Source organism: Tenrec ecaudatus, chromosome 10 (genome assembly GCF_050624435.1).
Source record: "Tenrec ecaudatus isolate mTenEca1 chromosome 10, mTenEca1.hap1, whole genome shotgun sequence".
NCBI lineage: Eukaryota > Metazoa > Chordata > Mammalia > Afrosoricida > Tenrecidae > Tenrec > Tenrec ecaudatus.
Genome location: NC_134539.1, coordinates 6,031,918 through 6,052,685, shown reverse-complemented (window position 1 = coordinate 6,052,685; position 20,768 = coordinate 6,031,918). Strand labels below are relative to the sequence as shown.

The 20,768-nt window shown below is 53.1% G+C and overlaps 1 protein-coding gene across 3 annotated transcripts in view; it reads left to right on the top strand.

Moving 5' to 3' along the window:
• GLIS3 (GLIS family zinc finger 3) overlaps positions 1-20,768 on the top strand; it is a 439,975-nt gene that overhangs the window by 371,608 nt on the left and 47,599 nt on the right. For all 3 annotated transcript variants that reach the window (XM_075559880.1, XM_075559879.1, XM_075559878.1), the window contains 2 exons: positions 1,317-1,467; positions 17,711-17,879. In XM_075559880.1, coding sequence (XP_075415995.1) covers positions 1,317-1,467; positions 17,711-17,879 — 320 coding nt within the window. The remainder of the gene's footprint in view (positions 1-1,316; positions 1,468-17,710; positions 17,880-20,768) is intronic.

The following is a 20,768-nucleotide window of genomic DNA, read 5'->3' as shown; positions in this document are numbered from 1 at the left end:
TTAGAACATTTCCCAACATTCTGGCACCACCGTAAATAGTGCTGTCTACCGTGACCTTGGGAAGTCCCTGGGTGGTGTGAACATTTAAGACAATCACTTGTTATCGGGAGGGTTAGGGGTTCAAGTTCACTCAGAAGAACCTGGGAAGAAAGACCTGGCAGTCTACTTCCAACATGCCATCTCTGAGAGCCCGTGGGGGCGCAGTTCCCTTCTGACACCAGGGGAATTGCCATGAGTTAAAGCCAACTGGATAGCAGCTGCTCTGTGTGCCTCCCCCCAGGGTCCGAAGTCAAAACCACAAAAACCAAACTCACTGCTATCAAGTCAATGCCAGCTTTCTCAGGATCCTGCAGGACAGGGTAGAACTGCTCCTGTGAGTTTCCAAGACTGTCATAAAGGCAGTGGCCCTTGGGTCCCGAAGAATATCTACTGCTCAATAAATACTTGTGAGTCAGTACACCGACCCCAGCCCTGTTCCTAACTGTTTTCATGTGGCCACAATAGGCTCAGTTGTTTTGCTCTGACTGTGGAAGCACATAGCCAAGCTTTCAGTGCTCGTGACAAGTGTATTCCTAGATGGTTTTCAAAGGACCATGGGGTTGTACACGGAGAAAGTGAGGATGTTCGCGTCACCGAATCTCCCATTGTGGTTTTCGTTCCTCGGTGGCACTGAGCTTCCACAATCTCGTTATGCTCAGAGATCAGACTGTTTTCAGCTCTCCTGACCCTGGTGTGGTCAGGCTCATCAGTTCACTTGGGACGCTTGTGTACTCACAGGAAGATCGAAATGGTGCGGGTGCGTTTTACCTGGCCGTCCATGCAATGTGCTGTTGAGTCTCTGTTGTGGTGGTTAATCACATCGCTCTGCTTCCTAATAGTGCAGTATTTGAACTGAACTTGTGTTGTTATCTCTGACCCCTGTGAGGACTCAGGTCTCCCTGGATGCATCTTGATTATCCTGGAGAACGTTCCATGGCTCTGTCCCCATACTGTAAAAGCACCTGCCAGCTTGGACTAAAATCCAATGGTGTTTCTTTTGGTGCCATGACACAGCGCGTATAACGGCATAGACTAGAAGTGGGGTTCCCAGGGTGGGAATATTGAGGGCTGAAGTCAAACCTGCCTCCTGCCACAATGCCGGTTTTGCCAGGTGGCCCAAAGACCGAAAAGTGGCCCTTTGTCAACCCTGGGGATCGGGGAGGGTGCTAAACTCAGAGGCTGACCCTACGTGCTGCTTGATGCGCAGTGGTGGGGCGAATTACCTTGAAGCGTGTATTCAATGACCGACCTTCTGTTTGGTTTTCTCCTTCCCTTAGTTGCGATCCAGCTCGGAGCTCCACCCGGACCTGCTTTCTGACTGCCTCACTGTGCAGCCCCTGCAGCCGGCCACCTCCCCTCGAGATGCCACCGCCACCGTGGACAGGGCCCTGGGGTGCTCCCCGGGGCCAGGGCCCGACCTCTATTCAGGTAACCGCAGCACAGGTGGCTCAACTCTGTGCCCTATGCTTCTGTTCCAGGCCTGGAGCCAAGAACGTTCAGGGGAGCAACATACTTCCTCCCATCAGCTGTACTGGGCTGCATGCAAGGAGCCCTGGTGGTGCCCTGGAACGAGCACAGAGCTGCTAACCACAAGGTTGGAGGTTCAAACCCACCAGCCTCTCCTCAGGAAAAAGATGAGGCTGGCTGCTCCTATAAAGACGGACAGTCTCAGAAACCCGAGGAGCAGTTAGTTCTACTCTGTCCTGTAGGGCCACTGTGAGTCGGAATGGACTCCATGGGTGTGGGAATGGGTTGATGATTGATTTGTTTCGCTGTGAGCTGCAAGCAGGCCCGGAGTGGTGGAAACGGTTAACACGCTTGGCTGTTAACTGTAAGGTCGGTCATTCTAGTCCATGTAGCAGTGCTGCCGAAGAAAGGCCTGGTGATCTGCTTCAAGAAGGGGAAGCCTGGGGAAGACCCTGCAATTTCCACACTGCACACAGGGCTCTTCCTGATCAGGAGGCACTGGGCAGTGTATGCGGTGAAAGTACTCAGCAGCTCAGCTCATCATAAAGTTGGTGGTTCGAGTCCACCCAGAGGGCCCCCGCCAGAAAGGTGACATCAAATCTAACAGCCACAGGCCTCCAGAAGGCAGACTGTGGGGTGGTGGAGGGACTGCTCACCAACTGAGGACATTCAAGGCGTAAATACCTGTCCCCAAGTGCTCACAAACAGCTCAAGTCAAAGCCGGACTGCAGATGTAATCAACCATGACCTTTGTGATTGGCGCATCCAGGTCCAGGGCAGCTGGGGCATTGGAGTCTTTCAGACCCCACTCGTCACGTGAGGAACTGGACTGGGGCAGGGGTGCTCATAGGAGTGGAGGGGTTCCTCCTCGTCCCCCTCCCACTGGGCGAAAACATCGTCCGAGTCAAATTAGAGCTTAGCAACATACTGACTTATTCCAATTTCGAGGGTAACGTTAGGTTTTTCAGAAAAGCCAGGTGAGAATGTTTTGTTCCGTTGTTATAGGGAATCGTAGAAAGGACACAGATTGTTGAAGAGCAGGCAGCTTGGCAATCTTACTGCTGGGTGGTGAGAATATTTCCTCCTTCCACGTCATCCCTTTCTGTGATCCACGTTGCTGTAGCTGTTGTGAGTTGTCATCTACTCAGGCGGCTCCGACCTTACACAGCAGGACAGACCCCCTTCTGGTCATCGGCATGGGCGGGTGTGTTGTCTTGGCTGATGTGTCACTCCATCCCGTGGAAGAGTGCCCTTATTGTTGCTGACTGCCTCCTCTGCCGACCCCCATGTCCCGGATGGTCATTGCCAGTGATGCCACATCCAAAGGAAGGCAGCTGACCTCTCACCCTCCTTGCTTCTGAGAACCATCCTGGTGGTAGTTCTCCTAAGACTGGTTTGTCCCCAGTATCTTCATGGTATCGAGTGGATCGAACCAAAGGACCACTGCCATCGAGTCGATTCCGGCTCACGGTGACCTTGGTAGGATTTCTGAAGTGGTAACTCCTTATGGTAGCAGGCAGCCTCACCTTCTCTGTGGTTGGCAACCCAAAGCTGACCCCACAGTGCCCCCAGTACACCTGCTATATTAGTACCATGTTCGACCCGTATCAGATTTAACATATTTCATGAGATAGCAGATGATGCATTACAGTGTCAGATTGCAGATATATTTTATTATTATTGATTTTTTAAATTCTATTTTGCTGCATGATTATGTTGAGTCTGTTTGCTATCTTGGGGCAGCTTGCATGAATCAAAAGTATTAGAAATCAGTTTTTAATCAAAATAGTATAGTATGCTCTGCCCTTCAGAAGTGGTCCTTCATTTGGGGTTGATTAGAGGGATCTAAATGTGGTTATATATCCATTTCCGTCCAGGTAACCTTTGCAGGAGAACTGTGGACATCAGGTAACACCTAGATAAAAAGCTGCCTGAAAGGCCATCGGTATCCCGCGATGTACCGTCACAATCGCCGCTTTTCCTGGGAACCACCAGGGTGCACAGGAAATGGACCCGGTGGACTTGGCGGACAGGGCAAGGGCAGAGAGTGATTGATGGACTTGGGATTCTCCCTGGCATGGAGTCAATGCTGACTCCCAGAGACCCTATAGGACAGGGTAGAACTGCCGCTGTGGGCTTCCAACACTCTTTGAGGGAGTTGAAAGCCTGGTCTTTCTCCTGCTGGTGGTTTCGAGCTGCTGACCCTGCGGTTAGCAGCCCAGTGCGTAAGCACTACAGCCATGCGCCTCCGTGATCTTCCTCACCCTCTGCTCTCCCACCTGCCGCCTCCTCTCTGCAGCCCTTCTTCTTGTATCTGTGGTTTCTGTCTTGTTGGATGGAAGTGTCAGCAAGGCCGGGAGCAAAACCCTTAGTTCCCTGTTGTGGGCATTGATACCTTTGTCATACTGATTATTTTGCTGAGCTGCCAACCCAAGGGTTGGTAGTTCAAACCCACCCAACAGCTCCATGGAAGAGAAGTCCTGGCAACCCCCTTCTATAAACACGGCAGCCAAGAAGTGCACCTTTACTCCATCACACATGGGGGGTGACTCAGGGGTAGCTGACAACAGTTACGGCCTTAAGCGCAAGCCTGGGTAGCCCGACCGGTAAGCCTTCTGCTAGTGGACCCTGACCTACGGCATAAAACTTGCAGGCTGAGCATGCCTTCCACAGCACCTGCTCCCCTGTCTCACACACATGCAGTCATCCTGCGTTGGTAAGGGACTCCGTGGCAAGTGGCTTGCTCTAGGCCTACACCCATCCCCACTTATTCCTTGAATCCCCCTTGACACCTTGGGAAGCTCTAGGTGGCCGAGCATGAGACTCGGATATCTGATTCAGCAGGTCTGCGGAGCCCTGATGATGTAGTATGTCAGGCTGTGAACCACAAATTCAGCTGTTCAAAACCACCAGGTGCTCCTTGGGAGAAAGATGAGGCTTTCTAGTCCCATGAAGAGTGACGGTTCTACCCTGTTCTCTGAGGTCACTGTGCGTCCACATGGACTTGATGGCAGTGAGTTTGAGCTTTGTTGTTGACGACATCTTACATATACCCTTTGAGAACCCCTGCCCTGGACTCTGCCCTGCAGTGGGTGGGACTTTTAGCCCAACGTGATCGGGACTTTGGCGAGCGGGAGTCACATCCGGAAGGTCCCTGTGACGTATGCTTCCACATCTTCATGCAGAAAACGTATGGAAGGACAGACATAAGGAGGTGACGCCTCTCTTCCCGAGCCGGCGTTCTGGGGACTCGTGTTTTGATTAAGAGTGAGATCTTAGGGCTCCCAAGTGAAGAAAATTGACACTCCAATTCCCAGGCAGCCCTGAGCACATCTGTGTGCGTGTGCCTGACGTGAGTGCTGGAACATGTTTTCCAGCCACTTAAGTTGGTGCTTCAATTTTCCACCGCGAGTTGCTCCCTTTTTATTTGGGCTGGTTTTTCACGCAAGATTAAGCCGAATTATTACGTTTTACAATATGGACTCGTTTTTTTTGTTGCGAATTCATTCTTTTTTTTTTTTTGTCGGGTGAGCTCCACTGGCCACGGCCTGGTTACTCCTCTCCTCCGGCTTCTCTTTCTCCTGGTGCCTATCACCTTGCCAGCACCCGAATGGGATGTGATCAGAGGCTCGGGTCTCGGAGGAAGCTTCAAACAATTCATGGGATAGATCCCATGAACTCCCCACTGTTATGAAACCCGAGAGGCCCATCATCCTTTGAGGGCAGCCTCAGGCCGGTCCGAGAGATCATCTGGATGCCCGGGCAGATCATCCATCATTCTGGAGGGAAGAGCAAGTCATGGAAATGTCTGTGCCCCGGGCCTGACTCTCTGCTTTCAATCGGAGTTGGCCTTCCGTGAAAAGAAATGCGTAGTTAGAACAGCACTCCTCTGACGGAAGAGGGAGGATAAGGGATGTGGTACGTCCAGGGTGCTGCGAGGTAGAGTGAATGCTGATTTTTTTATACTTGCATGAACACCATCAAACTCGTTTTAAGGGCCTAATTGTCTTGACGTGGACGTCCTCATAGGGTGTTGCTATCAGCAATAATAATAACAACAGTGAAGTGTGCTTATCCAAGGAGCCGGTGGCACAGTGGTCATGCACCAGGCGGCGATCCACAAGGTCTGCAGTTCGAAACCACCAGCCACTCTGGGAGAAAGACAGGGCTTTCTCTTCCAGTAAAGAAGTAGAGTCTCGGAAACACCCAAGGGCACGTTTACCCTGCCTTACAGGGTCACTAGGAGTCAGCATCCGCTGAGGGCAGTGAGTTGGAATGTGGAGACTATGCGTATAGGGTGCCGGATACTGAGAGCATTAAGGAGCTTACTCATTCTGGGGGGTCAGCAGACCGCTGTCTCAGAAGACGGGTGTCCGTGGCATCTTCCTCGGTAGAAGCGCTGGTGGACTGCGGACCACAAGGTCCATGGTTCCAACCCACTGGAGAAAGATGGGGCTGTCTAGCTCCGTAACGACTTCCCATCTCAGAAGCCCACGGGGGCAGGTCTCCTCTCTGCCTCTGCTCTGTAGGGTCGCTATGAGTCGGAAGTGGCGTGATGGCAGTGTGTTTTGAGTGAGTCAAGTGTCAACCGCGTTGCTGTGAGTCGGCATCGGATCCACAGCAGTGGGTTTTCGTGAGGTACATGAGATATGGCCGTGAAGAGGAGACTCGGTCGTGGGGCGTGCTAGGTAGCCTGGCTGAAGGATGAAGCCAGAGCAGTGAGCTTGTGAGGGGGAGGGACAGGTACAGGCGGGGGACGGCGTTGTCCTGCCCAGGTTCTTCTTTCAGCTTTGATCAGAGGGGACTGTGGGCTCTCCTTGAGTCACTTAGGAAATAGACACACACACCCTTCCCCCGACCACACGTCTGTCCTCCAAACACACGACAAGGGGTGGAGGAATGGAACCTTGGCCATGTGCCTCCCTGCAATCGCGTTCGCAGGTGTGGAGGACAGCCCCTGAGTCTTTTTAAGGGTGGTTTTGTTATGACGACTGTCCAGACTCGCTGCCCTCCAGTTGATTCAGACACACAGTGACCCTACAGGACAGAGTAGAACTGCCCCCGTGGGTTTCCAACCTTGTGAATTTTTACAGAACCAGTAGGTAGGGCACAACTTTCTCCCACAGAGCGACTGCTGGGGTCAAATGGCTGACCTTGTGACTTACAGCGAGCACTTTTTTGTTAACCTACCACACGGCACCAGGGGTCGTGTCTTGCCCGCGTGCCCGATCGACCTGCCTCCTGTGTGGGTGCCCGGAGTCCAGGATCCTGTGAAATGTAAAAGGCTTCACAAGAGCATAGGACAGTGTCTGCCGCCTGCAAAGTCTGACTCTCTTCCTCGCTGACCCTACGCAGGCGCCACCTGCCGGCCCCTGCCTATTGTCCCCTTACCTGGGGGACATTGCTCCCTGACTGAGGGACATTAAGGAAGCAGGAACGGGGCTTGATTCAAGAGGAGTCTGCGTGATGAGGTCAGAGAGAGTCTGCCAGTCCGGCAGGTTTATCGGTCTCCACTTCTTAGGTTGAGCAAGCAGTTAAGGGGCCCTGGCGGCCTGGGGTGCTAGGCTGGGGCTGCTAACGGCAAGGTCAGCAGTTTAAACCCACCAGCCACTCCGAGGGAGAGGTGTGGCTGTTTGCTCCCATAGACCCAGAGCCTCAGAAACCTTCGAAGCCCTGGTGGGGTCGTGGTTAAAAGTTGCCCTGCTAACAGCTGTCGCAGCAGCAATGGAGAGAAGCAGACCTGTTCTAGAGATGCGGCGACGTCCGATAAGATCGAGGTGGGGTGTGGAGGAAGCATGGTTCCAGGCCTGCCCCCTTGCCTGGGGAGGTACTGGGAGGACTTTTATTCCAAAGTGTTGGAAGGTTCCCATGGAGCTGCTGGTGAGGCATTAGTGTGGCCGTAGGGCTGGGGCTCAGGGCAGATGGGGAGGCCTACTTCACTCTCTCCTCTGAGGGCCGACAGGAGCAAGCTGAGGGCTGGGCAGTGAGGTGGGAGGAAAAATCAAAGCGTGTGCTGACCGGGCGATGCTGACTCAGCGATCCGTGGATGGCAGCACTTGCTTGCTGCTTTCCACCCACTCGCGCCCGGAGTAGAGGCCAGCGAATCCCGCAAACCAGGGGCACGTTCTGGCCTTCGCCCAGGGTGCGCCCCAGCCTGTGCAGCTCATTGGCATCCTTTGATGGACATGCATCCTGTGTCACGGGCTCTCCAGGACGGGTGAGCCAGGAGGGAGGTCGGTGAGGAGGCAGGAGGAAGCCAGAGAAGGCCTGCTCCGGAGACAGGTGAGGGAAGTCAGGCTCTTTCTGGCAAGACCCGAGGAGGCTGCATGAAATGTGGGTCCCAGAGAATTTGAAGGGGTGGCCAGCCCCGGACAGAGCGCGTCTACGTGCCACACGATGGCTGTGTTCTGCGTGCAGATGGTTCCAGAGCCTGGCCTCACAGACGACACCTGACGCCTGGCATCTCGGCCTGCTTGGTGCTGGCCTTTGCGTGTGGACGGATGACCTCTGCCCCTGTCTTCTCTCCCTGGTGTCGCAGTGTTCCAGAAACAACCCATGAGTGGGCTTCCGAAAGCTGATGGGACATAGTAATGCCAAGATGATGGAGTTGTCCCCGCAGCTTTCGGAAGCCCCCTCAGGGTAGACCCCCGGGTGAGGATGGGGGAATAAGATGGGATAAGTTTTCAAGTCTGTAAGCTCTTCCACACACGAATCACTTCCTCGCTGGCTCTCAATCCACGCGTGGCGCGGCGATGTGACGCTTGGAGCTCGTGGGGGCAGGCCTGTTAGTCAGAGAACGGAATAGTCACGGAGTGTTCAGACGGAGAGGGGCTCTCGTGTCCCCCCGCCCCCGGCCCCAGCAGCGGGTTCTGTTCTCGATAGTAGGGTCACCCTGCCCCCGGCGAGGTGCCGGCTCTTCAACACCAGGGCACTCTGTGCCATGATTCAGTAGCTTCGGGAGGCGGTGGTGAGCCGCAGGCGAGATGGGGGCTGGAGGGATCCAAACTCCAGGTACCCCCAAAGGGATTGTTTTCCCCAGAATCACTGAACACTGCGACTCTTTCCTTCTGAATTCTGAACATTAAGCAAGGCTCACTCAGGGAAACAGACCAAATGGAGCGCTGAAAATGCTTCCAGATAAACGAAGAAGCTTCGAGAGGAGCCGTTGTGTTGACATTTTAGTCACAGCCCATTTTCGCTCCTTAATGAAGTGCAGCCATGCATGGAAATGGCTCGTTAGCTTTCCAAAGGGGGAAACAGCGCGTTATGGGCCGTAACTCAGAGGTGTGCACCCTGCCCCTCCCGCCGCAGAGAGCACGCCGCCTTCACCCCGTGAGGCCTCTGCCGGGCCCTGAACACTTCACAACAACAGCCTCAGATGTTGCAGGACAATTAATGTGTTCGCAACTGTGAAGGGTAAACTGCCAGTGTTCTACAAAACGCCTTCGTTGGAGGGAACCAGGAGACGTCCCTTCTGGGACACCTGTGCTCTGTGTGTCCCAGTTGAATGAGAGGTGAGCTCCACGGGGTGTGCAGGGTTGGGGCCTTTCAGGGAAAGACCACCAGACCTCTGGATGGATTCGAACCACCAGTCTAGTTTTAACCATGTACACTACTCCCATCCTATAAATAAGGGTAAGAGTGACCTTGGATTTGCAGGAATGGCATGGGGGTTGGGGGGTCGTGTCTGCCCTCCTCCGGCTAGCCAAGGGGTAAGGAGAAGCCAGCATCACACAGTTCAAGACAGAAGTCAGACTGGCCCCCACCTTCCATCCTTCTTGATCGGATTCTCACACTGACCGGCCCACCCACGGCAAGCCGCTTCTCTGGTGGGCTCTTTGATTCACTGATGGCTACACGGCACTCACAGACAATGCTTACCATTTATGGGGGTTACCAGGAAAGTCAACAGGTTACTGCAAGTTAGGATCAGAAGACAGTAAGGATACAGCTCTGTGGGCCACAACCCCATCTCTCCTGAGCCATGCTGGTTGGCACACCTCTTTCTGGTCCTCAGCCTGCATGCAGCCTCTTGGTCTCATCTCTGCTTGGACAACTGCTACAGAGCTTCTTTAGATAGCCGGAGGGCACACCACTCTGCAGCTTCCTGCCAATGACACTTGACTTTTCTTGTTCTGCGGGCTCTGAAGCCAACCGCTCTGCCCGTGGCTCCCCCATGTACTGGGCACTGCAGCCTCTGGTGCCTCCACCAATTCAGGCAGGGAACTTAGTGGCCGTTCTTGCTCCACTGGTTCTAGAATTCCTCCCCCCGCTTCCAAGGGAGGGCTCACTCTTCCACCCCGTGGCAAAACTAACCAGATGGCCATGTTAGAGCCCTCTGCCTTATGTGCGTGATCCCACCTAGTCGTCTGGAAGTTGGACGTTGAATAAGGAAGATTGAAAACGAATCGATGTGCTTGAGTGGTGAAAATACGGGATCCGGTGGACTGCCCGAAGGACAGACAAATCTGTCTTGGAAGAAGGATGACCAGGGCGCTCCTTAGAGGCAAGGATGGCAAGACTACATCTTCCATGCGTTGGACGTGTTATCAGGAGAGACCAGTCCTTGGAGGAGGACATCACGCAAGGGCCAGTGAGAGAGAGGCAGGCCCTCGACAAGACGGCTTGGCACGGTGGCTGCGACAGTGGGCTCAAGCATAGGAACGTTTGTGAGGATGGTGCAGGACCAGGCAGTGTTTGGTTCTGTTGTGCATGGGGTTGCTATGGGTCGGAACCGATCCAAGGGCACCGAACAGCAGCCACCCAGTCATCTGCGATGGTCCAAAGGCTGTGGAGAGAGAAGTCGTATCTCATCACTTTCCTTCACCTCAGGGATAAATGACCCCAATGACCCCAATGGCAACGAGCATCCGCCGAGCACTTCATTACACGGTCAGCACTTATTCTGCATCGTCTAGACGTTAAATTCCTCCCCACCACCCTGCGAGGTGCTACGCCTTTCCAGATGTTGAGGTTTAGATACTGTTCTTCCTGCCCTTGAGGGAGACCCAGGTTCGATTCCTGGCTCATGCACCTCCTACGGGGCTACCACGCATCTATAGATGAGGCTTGTGGGCCTCCCAAGGAGGAAGGACTAGGAAGAAAGCCATGGCCATCCACTTCAAAAATCAGCCCATGAAAACCTCTTACAGCACTACGGTCTGATCTGCAACCTTGATCACGGGGGATGGGGTAGGGGGGGATGGGAGGGTGGGGGTGGGGGGTGGGAGGGTGGAACAAATGTAGTTAAACAACAGCAATAACAAAGGAAGGGTGTGCATATCAGACCCGCTTCCTTCTCGCCTCACGGTTCCATCGATATGCTTCTGACCAGCATCGTCTGAAATCCTTATCTGGGAAAAGCCCATTTCCTTCCTACCAGCTGTTTGTTTTCCAAACCAAATCATTCCGCTAATTTCCTGCCTGAGTGACTTTCCGAGTTGGCAATGCTCTCTCCTGATGCTAAGATGCTAACGTGGTAGTTTCCCAGTGCTTTCCCTCTCCTTGCAGGCTGAATCACTCACCAATCTGCAAGCAGATTACCAGGCTGTCCTTTCAGAGTGCCTGGGGGTGAGTTCTGACCACCCCACTTTCACTTAGTAGTTGAACAATTAGCCCTGTGTGCCATTGAGGGGCTCCATGGTACACACTGAGGGCCCCGTAACAGTCCACTGCTGATGCTAGCCACCATCTCTGTGTCTCGGGGCCACGCGATAGTGGCTTGCATGTTGCTGGAAGCAATGCCCACAATATCTCAAATGGTAGACAGGCTCCAGCAGAACTTCCAGGTTAAGACAGATGGGGAGGAAAGGCCTGGAGATCACTTCTGAAAATGAGCCAATGAAAACTTGATGGATTAGAACAGTGCATGGCCTGACTTCCTTGACCTGGACCCATTACCACAAGGGATTGGTCACTGCAGGAGGATTTCACATTTGCTGAAGGAGAGGGCCAGCGAGGGTGCGGAAGACCCTCAATGATAGGGACTGGCATGGGGATCACATTGAGGCACGTGTGCAGCCCAGAGACCATGAGGATGGGGCAGGAGAAGACTGTGGCCCCGAGAGTCAGAATCAACCCCATGGCAACCGTCTCTTGATTACAAGACTTGGGGCAGTAACAACAACAACCAAAAAAGGCAGCTGAGGTGTGGTCCCGCCCTGCTACTCAAAACACACCCCCTGATCCACAGCCTGAACATCTCCAGGGAATGTGTTGGAGGCAGAGAACCCCTGCTTTCCCACTCCCCCAAAACCTGCTGAATCAGAAACAACATTTATCCCAGCGAGTGGCTCACCCAGCTAAGTGTGCGGAGTGGGACTCTAGCTGTGATCCAGATTCCAAGCAGGAAGGTGCTCTCCACGTGTACCCAGCTTGGCGAGGGGGGCCTTCACTGCCCTCCCACATGCCAAACAAGGAGGCCTGCTAGAGCGAGGGATAAGCTCTTAGCTACAAACCCGAATGAAGCCGGGTGACTGGAACTCACCCAGTGGGAGGAAGACCTGCTGGTCTCCTCCCATAAAGATCACCGCCTGGCAAACCTATGGGGCAGTTGCCGTGTCCCATGGGATCGCCAGGAGCCACAAGCAGCTGGACAACAGCAACAACATGGTGCATACCGAGACCCAAAGGCAACGCCCGAGGTAGCCTGGCTAGGCTGGGAAGCAGCTCACCCTCCATTCACACAGTGGATTTGTCACTGGTGCCGTAACCCCACCAGTGCCCTGTGCACATCCATTAGAAAGATGGTGTTCACAAACATTGAGGGAGTTACCTATTGACCCAAATTAAGAGGAGCTGCTTACAGACCAGTGGGCTCCTGTCTTAATAGTCAGCGGGTGGCATCTAAGAACCACTGAGGCCAACAGATGCTGCATCTACAAAATTCTAGCACCCAGCTGAGCCCTACCTCCACCCTTCCAGAAGATGGCGGGGTGGAGGGCTACAGTGAGCCAGACCCTGGAGAGGTAGAGACCCCATAAGGCAAGCTCTTGTCCTCTGCTGAAGGCAAGCTCCCCAGGTCATCTTAGACCAGGTTTTTGTTTCCTTGGGGAGTCCACCACCGCCCGCGGCAGAAGCGATCAGAATCTCCCATCAGTCCCTCCGCCATGCCTCACAGATGTTCCCATCACAGCCACATCTGGAGGGTCACGGAAGAGTCCTCTGGCAACTTTGAAAGGAGCAGGGACCCCATAGGTGACACCAGACGAGGCCTGCTGCCACCAGCATTTCTTCCCTCGTGGCACCCTGTGCTGTTCATCTGGCAGGCTTGGTCCCTAGCGTTGTGCGAGCTGTCTGCCTGTGCGCGTTCATGTTGTGAATGAACTTACAGTTTCCCTCTCTCTTGGGAAGCGTGTGTCCCCTGTGGTTAGAAACCACTTGGAAGCATACATTGTGGTGAGCAGGTCGATGCATCCCTACAGGTATTCAGACTTAGCCTGGATGAGATTATCACCTGACGTCCTATCCAGAGGAACATAAAACCACCCCAGGTAGGTGCCCCTGAATTGACGCTGATCTGGAGTAGGACATCTAAACCAACCTTGGCACATTACCTATTTTCATTTCCTTTTCCCATGAACTTTTTGAAGCCCTCATGTATTCACAAGGACAGAAAAGGAACATGAGGCCAGCTACCAAGGCTGCTTATACCTCCTGGGATTTGGTTTCTTGGTTTGGAGGGTTAGGGTCAGGGTTTCATGGGACACCCCAGTTAATTGGCCTAATGATGTGGTCCCTGTTCTGTTCTACTTCCTGCCTGTGACGTAGTGCCTGGGTGCATTTTAAGCATCATGCTTCAGGGTGTGCAGGCGGCTGTCTGAGGTCCAGGGATAGCGCTCTATTCACTCCAGGTAATAGAGCAGAGGTTCTCAACCTTCCTCGTGCCGTGACCCTTTCAGATAGTTCCTCATGTGGTGGCGACCCCCAACCATCAAATTATTTTCGCTGTTACTTCATCACTGTCATTTTGCTACTGTGATGAATCGGATGACCCCTGTGAAAGGGTTGTTTGGCCCCCAAAGGGGTCGCGACCCACATGTTGAGAACCGCTGCACTAGAGGAAGAGGGAGAGTCAGCAACAGGAGGGAATGAAATCTGTTGCTAAAGGTCCCCATGAGCCACGGTCTCCTTTGACAGGAGACCAGAGGGACTCCACACTGCCCACTATGCCTGTAGAAGAATCTTGATCAAAAGGAAGGGTGTGCAGAATAAGAATTCCAAATTCCCATGGAAGTCAGACTTTCCGAAGCCTTGGGAAATCCCAAAACTATTGGCCTGAAATAATCTTTAATCTTTAAAACTTGAACTCAAAATGTCCCCCTGAGATCTTAAAAACCAATGCCAGTTTAGCTTACCTTGTCAAGAATGTTTGCTCTGCGCAGTGTGCTTCTTTAAGATCTATCTTTATGGGAACAAGTTGACAACAGAAACTCAAAATGAGATAGGAGCCACAGGGGGTTGGGCGGTGCCTGTAGGGGAAACGCAAGTGAGAAGGGGTACACAACTCAGTGAGTGTCATGAATGTCGCTGGGTTGCCTGTGTCGAAATTGTTGAATTTGTATGTTTTCCTGTGTATACTCAGCAACAACAATAAAAATTAAATTATTGTTAAAGGCAAATGATTAGAGGATGAGGGGTGAGTAAATGGATAGATTGGATGGATGGGTAGGTTAGATGAGTAGACGGATGAATAGGTGAATGGGTGGATAGGTGGGTGAGTAGATGGATGGATGGATTGTTGGGTGAGTGAGTGAATGGATGGATAGATAGATGGATGGGTGAGTGGGTGGATGGATGGATGAATGATGGGTGGGTGGGTGGGTGGATCAATAGGTGGGCAGATGGATAGATGAGTGGATGGATAGGTGGGTGAATGGATGGATGGGTAGGAAGCTATATAGATGGGTGTATGGATATTTGACTGGATGGATGATGGATGGTTGTTTCTTTCTATGAAATGGTATGTTGAAGAGACTCTTCACCCAGCAGGCATAGCTTTCAGTATGTGGAAGATTCTAAATGCCACCAAACGTCCCACCCTAGTTCATTGGACCGAACACCCAAAGAGCATGTGGTAGATCTTTTGTGGACTGAGGAAAGCACCACATTTTCTGATCCACCGTGGTGTGGGCTAGAGTGTGCACACACAGCCTCCCCACACGCACACATGCGTGCACATATACAAAACGACCTGCAGAGGAGACTTAAGTGGTGGGTTCATTCAGCGAGGACAACACCCGCAAATAGGCGTGCTCACATTTCTACAGTGGGGGAAATTAGCCATGTTTCCACAGCGTCTCCGTGACCTCTGATTATTCTATTAGTTTTCTGAATCGTGCATAAAACCCTGAGCTCCATGCTGACAGACACTCGTATTGAAACGATTGCCACAGTCGATCCAACCCTTCTCCCCTGGGCAAAATTATTATTTGGAATACAAGCAGAATTGTGTTTTCCCCAAGCCAGCTGAGCATAAATGAGGGTAGTGATTCATAAGGTGACTCTAGCGAGTTTGCAAACATGCAACTTGTGCGAAGCTGACACACACAGAGCTGGGTTGTGCCTTTCTGGCTCGTAAGCAGTTTTTCTAGCACCGTGGCCTCCCCGGAGCATGGAGGGCTGTGGAGGACGCAGGCTTCTGAGGATGAGAATTACTTGACAGAAGGCTGATCTGCTAGGAATAAACTCTTTCCGTCAAATCACACCCCTGTCAGTAGCATTTTGAGAGGGCACATGGTAATTCTGCCTCTTTGCACGCCCCTCTGAGCTCTTGAACTCTTGTCACATTGGGTTAGACTGTCGGGGGCTGGGTCATCTGGGGTCTTGCTTCCACCCTGGAGAGAGGGTGAGGAAAAGTGTACTGGTCTAAAAATACAGCTCTCTGAACTTCTCACCCCGCAAAGCATTCTGATAACGTGCTTTCTCCTGCTCAGTCCTGAACCTGATTCCTTCTTCCTCTTCTTCTTTAACCCCTTCTTCTTCAGTGCGAATGGCATCGGTGTAAAGAGAACAAGGAGGTGCCGAGCTGGGTCTCGGGAGTCAGCGTAGTGATGGAATGAGGTGTCCACAAAGCCCCGCTGAGAGACTCGGATGGCAGGGGGACAATGTCCTTGGGGACATTGGACGGGTTATCCCACCTTGCTGGGCACACAGCATGTTTGAGGTCACACGCAGTTCTCAGAAGTGAGGCTGCCCCGAGGGCCTAGGCCAGCGGTTCTCAACCTGTGGGTCCCAACCCCTTTGGGGGGTCGAACGACCCTTTCACAGGGGTCGCCTAATTCACAAAAAATAGCAAACTTACAGTGAAATAGCAATGAAAATAATTTTATGCTTGGGTGTCACCACAGCATGAGGAACTGTGTTGAAGCGTCGCAGAATTAGGAAGGCTGAGACCACTGGCCTAGGCCGTACATCATTCTCCACATCAGGGGAAGCCCCCGTGAATGAAGATGTGATGTTGGCAGAGACCTTATTAAAGATAATGATATTTGTCTGTACTCTTGGGGAAGCCTCATCCAGAAGTGTAGGTTCGCGCTTAACAATTGCTACACAAATTGCTCAGTGACATTGGTTACTTCTTCATGACGTGTGAACACCACTCTCAGGGGCTCTGTTCTGGTTGTTCCGTTTCTGTTGTTCTAGTTTCCCCACCACCTTGCAGTCTTATCTTTGCTTAAGAGTAAATGGTGACCATTTGGTCTCACATAGATTTCTCTTTTCTTAAAGGAACACAGCGATGGTCTTAAAAAAATTTTTTTTTATTAATCCATTCTGTCTTGTTAGCTAAAAGGTAACCTCAGGAGCTGGTTTGGGTGAATTAATTAAGCTATCACAGGCAGTAGTCTCAGAGTCCTCCAGTGTCAGCTCCGTTAGTTGTTTGTAAGGCCAGCGTGCTCCTTAGAGGCAGGGGTGGCAAGACTTCCTCTTAGATACTTGGGACATCTGGTTAGGAGGTACCAGAGCCTGGAGGAGGACAGCATGCTCGGTAAAGTAGAGGGACAGTGAAGGAGAGGCAGGCCCTCTATGAGATGGATGGACACTGACTGCATCAATGGGCTCGAGCAGAGGAAGTTGTGAGGACGGAGCAGGACTGGCCATGTTTCCTTCTGTTGTGCAAGGGGTTCGTATGGGTCAGAACCAACACCAATGGAACCTAACAACAACAGACGTGTGTGTGTGTGTGTGTGTGTGTGTGTGTGTGTGTGTAATTCAGGGTTCCATCCCACGGTTTTCTCCCCTCCTATCAGGGTCCATCTGCTACGTTCCTGATCAGAAGAGCTGGTCATGGAGGCTGGGCACCGTCTAGTTCCTCTGGTCTCCGCGTAGATGAAGTCATGGGTTAGGTGAACTGTGAGTCCTGTAGACGAGTTTCCTCTCTGAAAGTTGGTGTTCTTCATTCTCTTTAGCCTTGTTGAGTGGGAACCTAAACTGCTGGGTAAATCTCACCAACAAGCCAGTGAAATCTCATTTACAAAGAATCCTCGGACTTCCTAAACTGTTAAGCCGTAGATGCTGTTCACTAAATGAGGAGACAGACCCTAAACCTGATGAACTATACGGATTATGCCAATGGACTGAGATGAGGGGACTCATTTTTTATGGAAACCAAGTCTCTTTGGAGACGGGACTGAGGCGTGTCGGTTGAAAACGTGCGGCACGGGCATCTGTGCTTGGCTCGAGGACGCTCTCTTGTCCTCACACAGACCCTGCAGTGGCTTGGGCGGAGTCTGTGATGGCAGGGGGAGACCCCGGTTGACCCGCATTGGCTCCCTGAGGTGGAGAGGGGGGCAAGACGGCAGGTGCTGTGCCATTCCTGGTCAGCCAGTGGGCTATTCAGGTCCTCGACTCCCCTCTCCCATGACAGAGCAGACCGGAAGTGCAGAAGTATGCCATGTGCAGAAGTATGCCATGGCAGACTGACTCGCGGCAGCACACTGACCACACAGCGGCTCAGCAGGCAAACCAGGAATGGCAGCTCCCAGCAAGCCTAGCGTGTGTCTGGGGTGGCAGTCGCGGCCTGGAAGCCCAGGAGCCTGCCCCTGCAGGAAAATGAAAGCTGTGTGCCTCCCAGGGGGGACAGAGGGTCCCCATGGAGCCACCAGAGGAAAGTCAGCAAGCCTTGAAATATGTCCGCTGTCAGCACTTGAGCTGAAACCATGGCTCAGCCGGGGTGCCTCTGACGCTTGTTTTTTCTTGGTTTCAGCCCCTCTCTTCTCTAGCAATCACTCGAGCCGAAGTGGAACAGCTGCCGGGGCCGGGCCACCCCCACACGCTGTCACTCACCCTTCTCCGGGACATAATGTACAGGGGAGCCCCCACCACCCCCCCTCCCAGTTACCTCCGCTCGCAGCTGTGGACGCGGGAACTGAGAGGTAAGGCCATCTGTCTCTCTCTCCTAATGGGTGTCGCCGCCAAGCCTCCCTGCACAGCGAAGGGATCTGACAGTTGCTGAATTTTATTAATAATCCGATAGTGGGTTGAGTTTTACCCAAAGGTGACATTTTCAAAGTACACACACAAAGCGTGCGGAGCAAGTATCTCATTATCTGGTTTATTTTTCGGCGGGGGCTGGGGGTGGGGGAGGGGATGGACGCCACAGGCTACCAGGGAAGGGTCTCCATGCAGGAAAGGCAGTAGAATTTCCCAGGGTTCCCCCTTTGCTCTCAGTGTGTGGGGAAGTGGATCTGACCAGGTTGGGTGTGGAGGAGAAGTGGTCTCCCTGTGTCGGGAGACACACTGTCACCCAGGCTGGCAGGGTCAGCGTGGGGCTGGGGCCGGTAGGAGGGGGCGGGGGAGGACCCAGCAGAAAGGGCAGGCTGCCCCTGAGAAAGACCTTCCTGCTTGGGAGAGCCAGGGGTCTGTGGGAAAGGAGCAGACCTTCAAGCGGATGGGCAGACACGGTGGCTTCCACAATGGGCTCAGGACAATCGGTGAGAGGCGGGGTCCTACATGGGGTCCTTGTGAGTCCTCACCAACTCAACAGCACCTCCTGCCTCCACCACTCTCCTGAAGGGCTTCTGGGGAAGAGACTGATCATCGTCGTTTTACTTGGGAATTTCCCTTGGCTCCAAGATCTTTCTCATCCTTCCTTTCAGGGTGTGCTAGTCTGGGTACGTTAGAGAAACAAGTCCACAGAAACTCATATGTATATAAGAGTTCTATATAAAAGGTAAGTATACATTAGGAAAGCATCCCAGCCCAGTGCTGTCCAAGCCCATAAGTCTGACATTAGCCCATATGCCCTACACCAATCCACAAAGTCCTCCTCCAACTCGCAAATCACACTCTGATGCCAGCTGCAGGAGGAAAGCCGAATCCGTGAGTGTGTAAGCATCTCAGCGCTGGCAGGGGTCCCCACTCGGCTTCTCCAGCACCCAGGGCTGCATTGGGGTATGTCCACATGGCTTCTCCTCAGGGATGTCTCACAGGAAGTGAGCCTTGCAAGCTGAAGCAGGGAACTGGCTAAGGCAGCCGCACACTGGTCTGACCATGAGAGAACAAGAGGCCAGAGAATAAGAAAGGTGAGGCTCACCGAGCCATTTATCGCTCCTCCCTTCAATTAACCCCACGTGTTCATTAGCCAGGTTGGCACAATAAACCTTAACTGTCACACAGGGTTGCTCATCCTTCCTTCTGTTCCCTCCAAGCCAAACACCAAACTCACTGCCATCACCTAAGTGCCGACTCATGCGACCCCCTGTGGGTGTCCAAGACGGTAACTGTAACTATTGACCGGAGTAGAAACCTAGTCTTTCTCCCGCAGAGCTGCTGGTGGTTTTGAACTGCCGACCAGGAGGATCACAGCCCAGCACGATACCACCAGGGGTTCCGGTCCTTTTAAGCTTTCTGATGGCTCACACACCAGAACCGAAGCCCACCCCCCTTGACTCTGTCCTCCCCCACTTTCTTTGGAGCAGGTCCCAATGAACGTGGACCTGGATTACCCAGTGTCTGACGGCATCAATACAGGGGACTCTGGTAGGAACCTTGACCCTGACTCAGGCCCTCTCTTGGGAAAGCTCAACCCTTGTTGGTGATGGGTGCCATCGAGTCAGTTCTGTCTCATAGCGACCCTGTGTACAACAGCACGACTCCCTGCCCAGTCCAGGGCCATCCTCACCATGGCCCTTATGGTCGAGCCCACCGAGGCAGCCACAGTGTGAGTCCACCCGTGGAAGGTCTGTCTCCCTCTTGTTTAGTGCCCACCTCCTTCACCAAGCAGGCCGTTATAGGCTCGTTATTAAGAGTGAGATAGAGTCACACGATAGACAAAGGCTGTAGTGACCAGGTGGTGCCCCACTTGGAGCTGGAGGCAAGGACCAGAGGTGAGGAGGACATCCAACCTCAGAGGCAGTTCAAACACCACCAGCTGCTCCAAGCGAGAAAGATGGGGCTTTCTACTCTGGTCAAGAGTTACAGTCTTGGAAACCTACACGGGCAGCTCCATCCTGTCCTCACGGGTCACCATGCATCCGCATTGACTCAAGGGTGGTCAACTGAATGCACCAAAAGGCTGGAAGTTCAAACCCATTCGTCTCTCTGGAAGAGAGAGACGTGGCAGTCTGCTCTGGTGATAACAGCCGCCTGGGAAACTTCAGTGGGGGCAGCCCTGCTCTGTCCCCCAGGGTAGCTAGGAGCCAGAGTCGGCTCCATCGCATTGAGTTCAGTTTCTTTAAAAGCAGCTCAAACACCGAGTACCATGGAGGGACTGAAGCAGGCATTGCTGGGGGCACTTGGCCTGGCAGAGAGATACAGGTGTGGCAGCCTTGTGAGAGGATGGCAGGGTGGTAAGATGAGTAACCATGAGGAAGCAAGGAGAGGAAGGGCAGGAGGCAGGTGGGACACTCTGAGGAGGGAGAGTGAGGTCCACACTGCTCCACACCTGTTGCTTTGCCTCGCGATGGGCCCTTCCCAAAGTAGGTGTGCCTGTCCCCATGCCAGCCCAGCTGGGGCCTCCGACCTGAGGTCGCTGATCTCTTTGGTTGCGGTGAACACAGGACCAGAAACAGCCTGGAATGATCCACCGTGTTTGCCTTCGTGTCCAGCCTTGAACCCACTCGGAGCAAATGTACTTCCCTTCCGCATTGGGCTTAGATCTCCACCTTCTCTTGGCTCTGGGGACCCTCCCAGGACAAACTCCAGCAGGTTTCTTAACGGAAGCTGGTTTTATCACCCTTTGAGATTTTCACTGGGAAACTGGCTGGGGGGCTGTCCTACTTTGCAGGCCGTTGATTCATCATTGACTTAGCTTGAACTTGTTA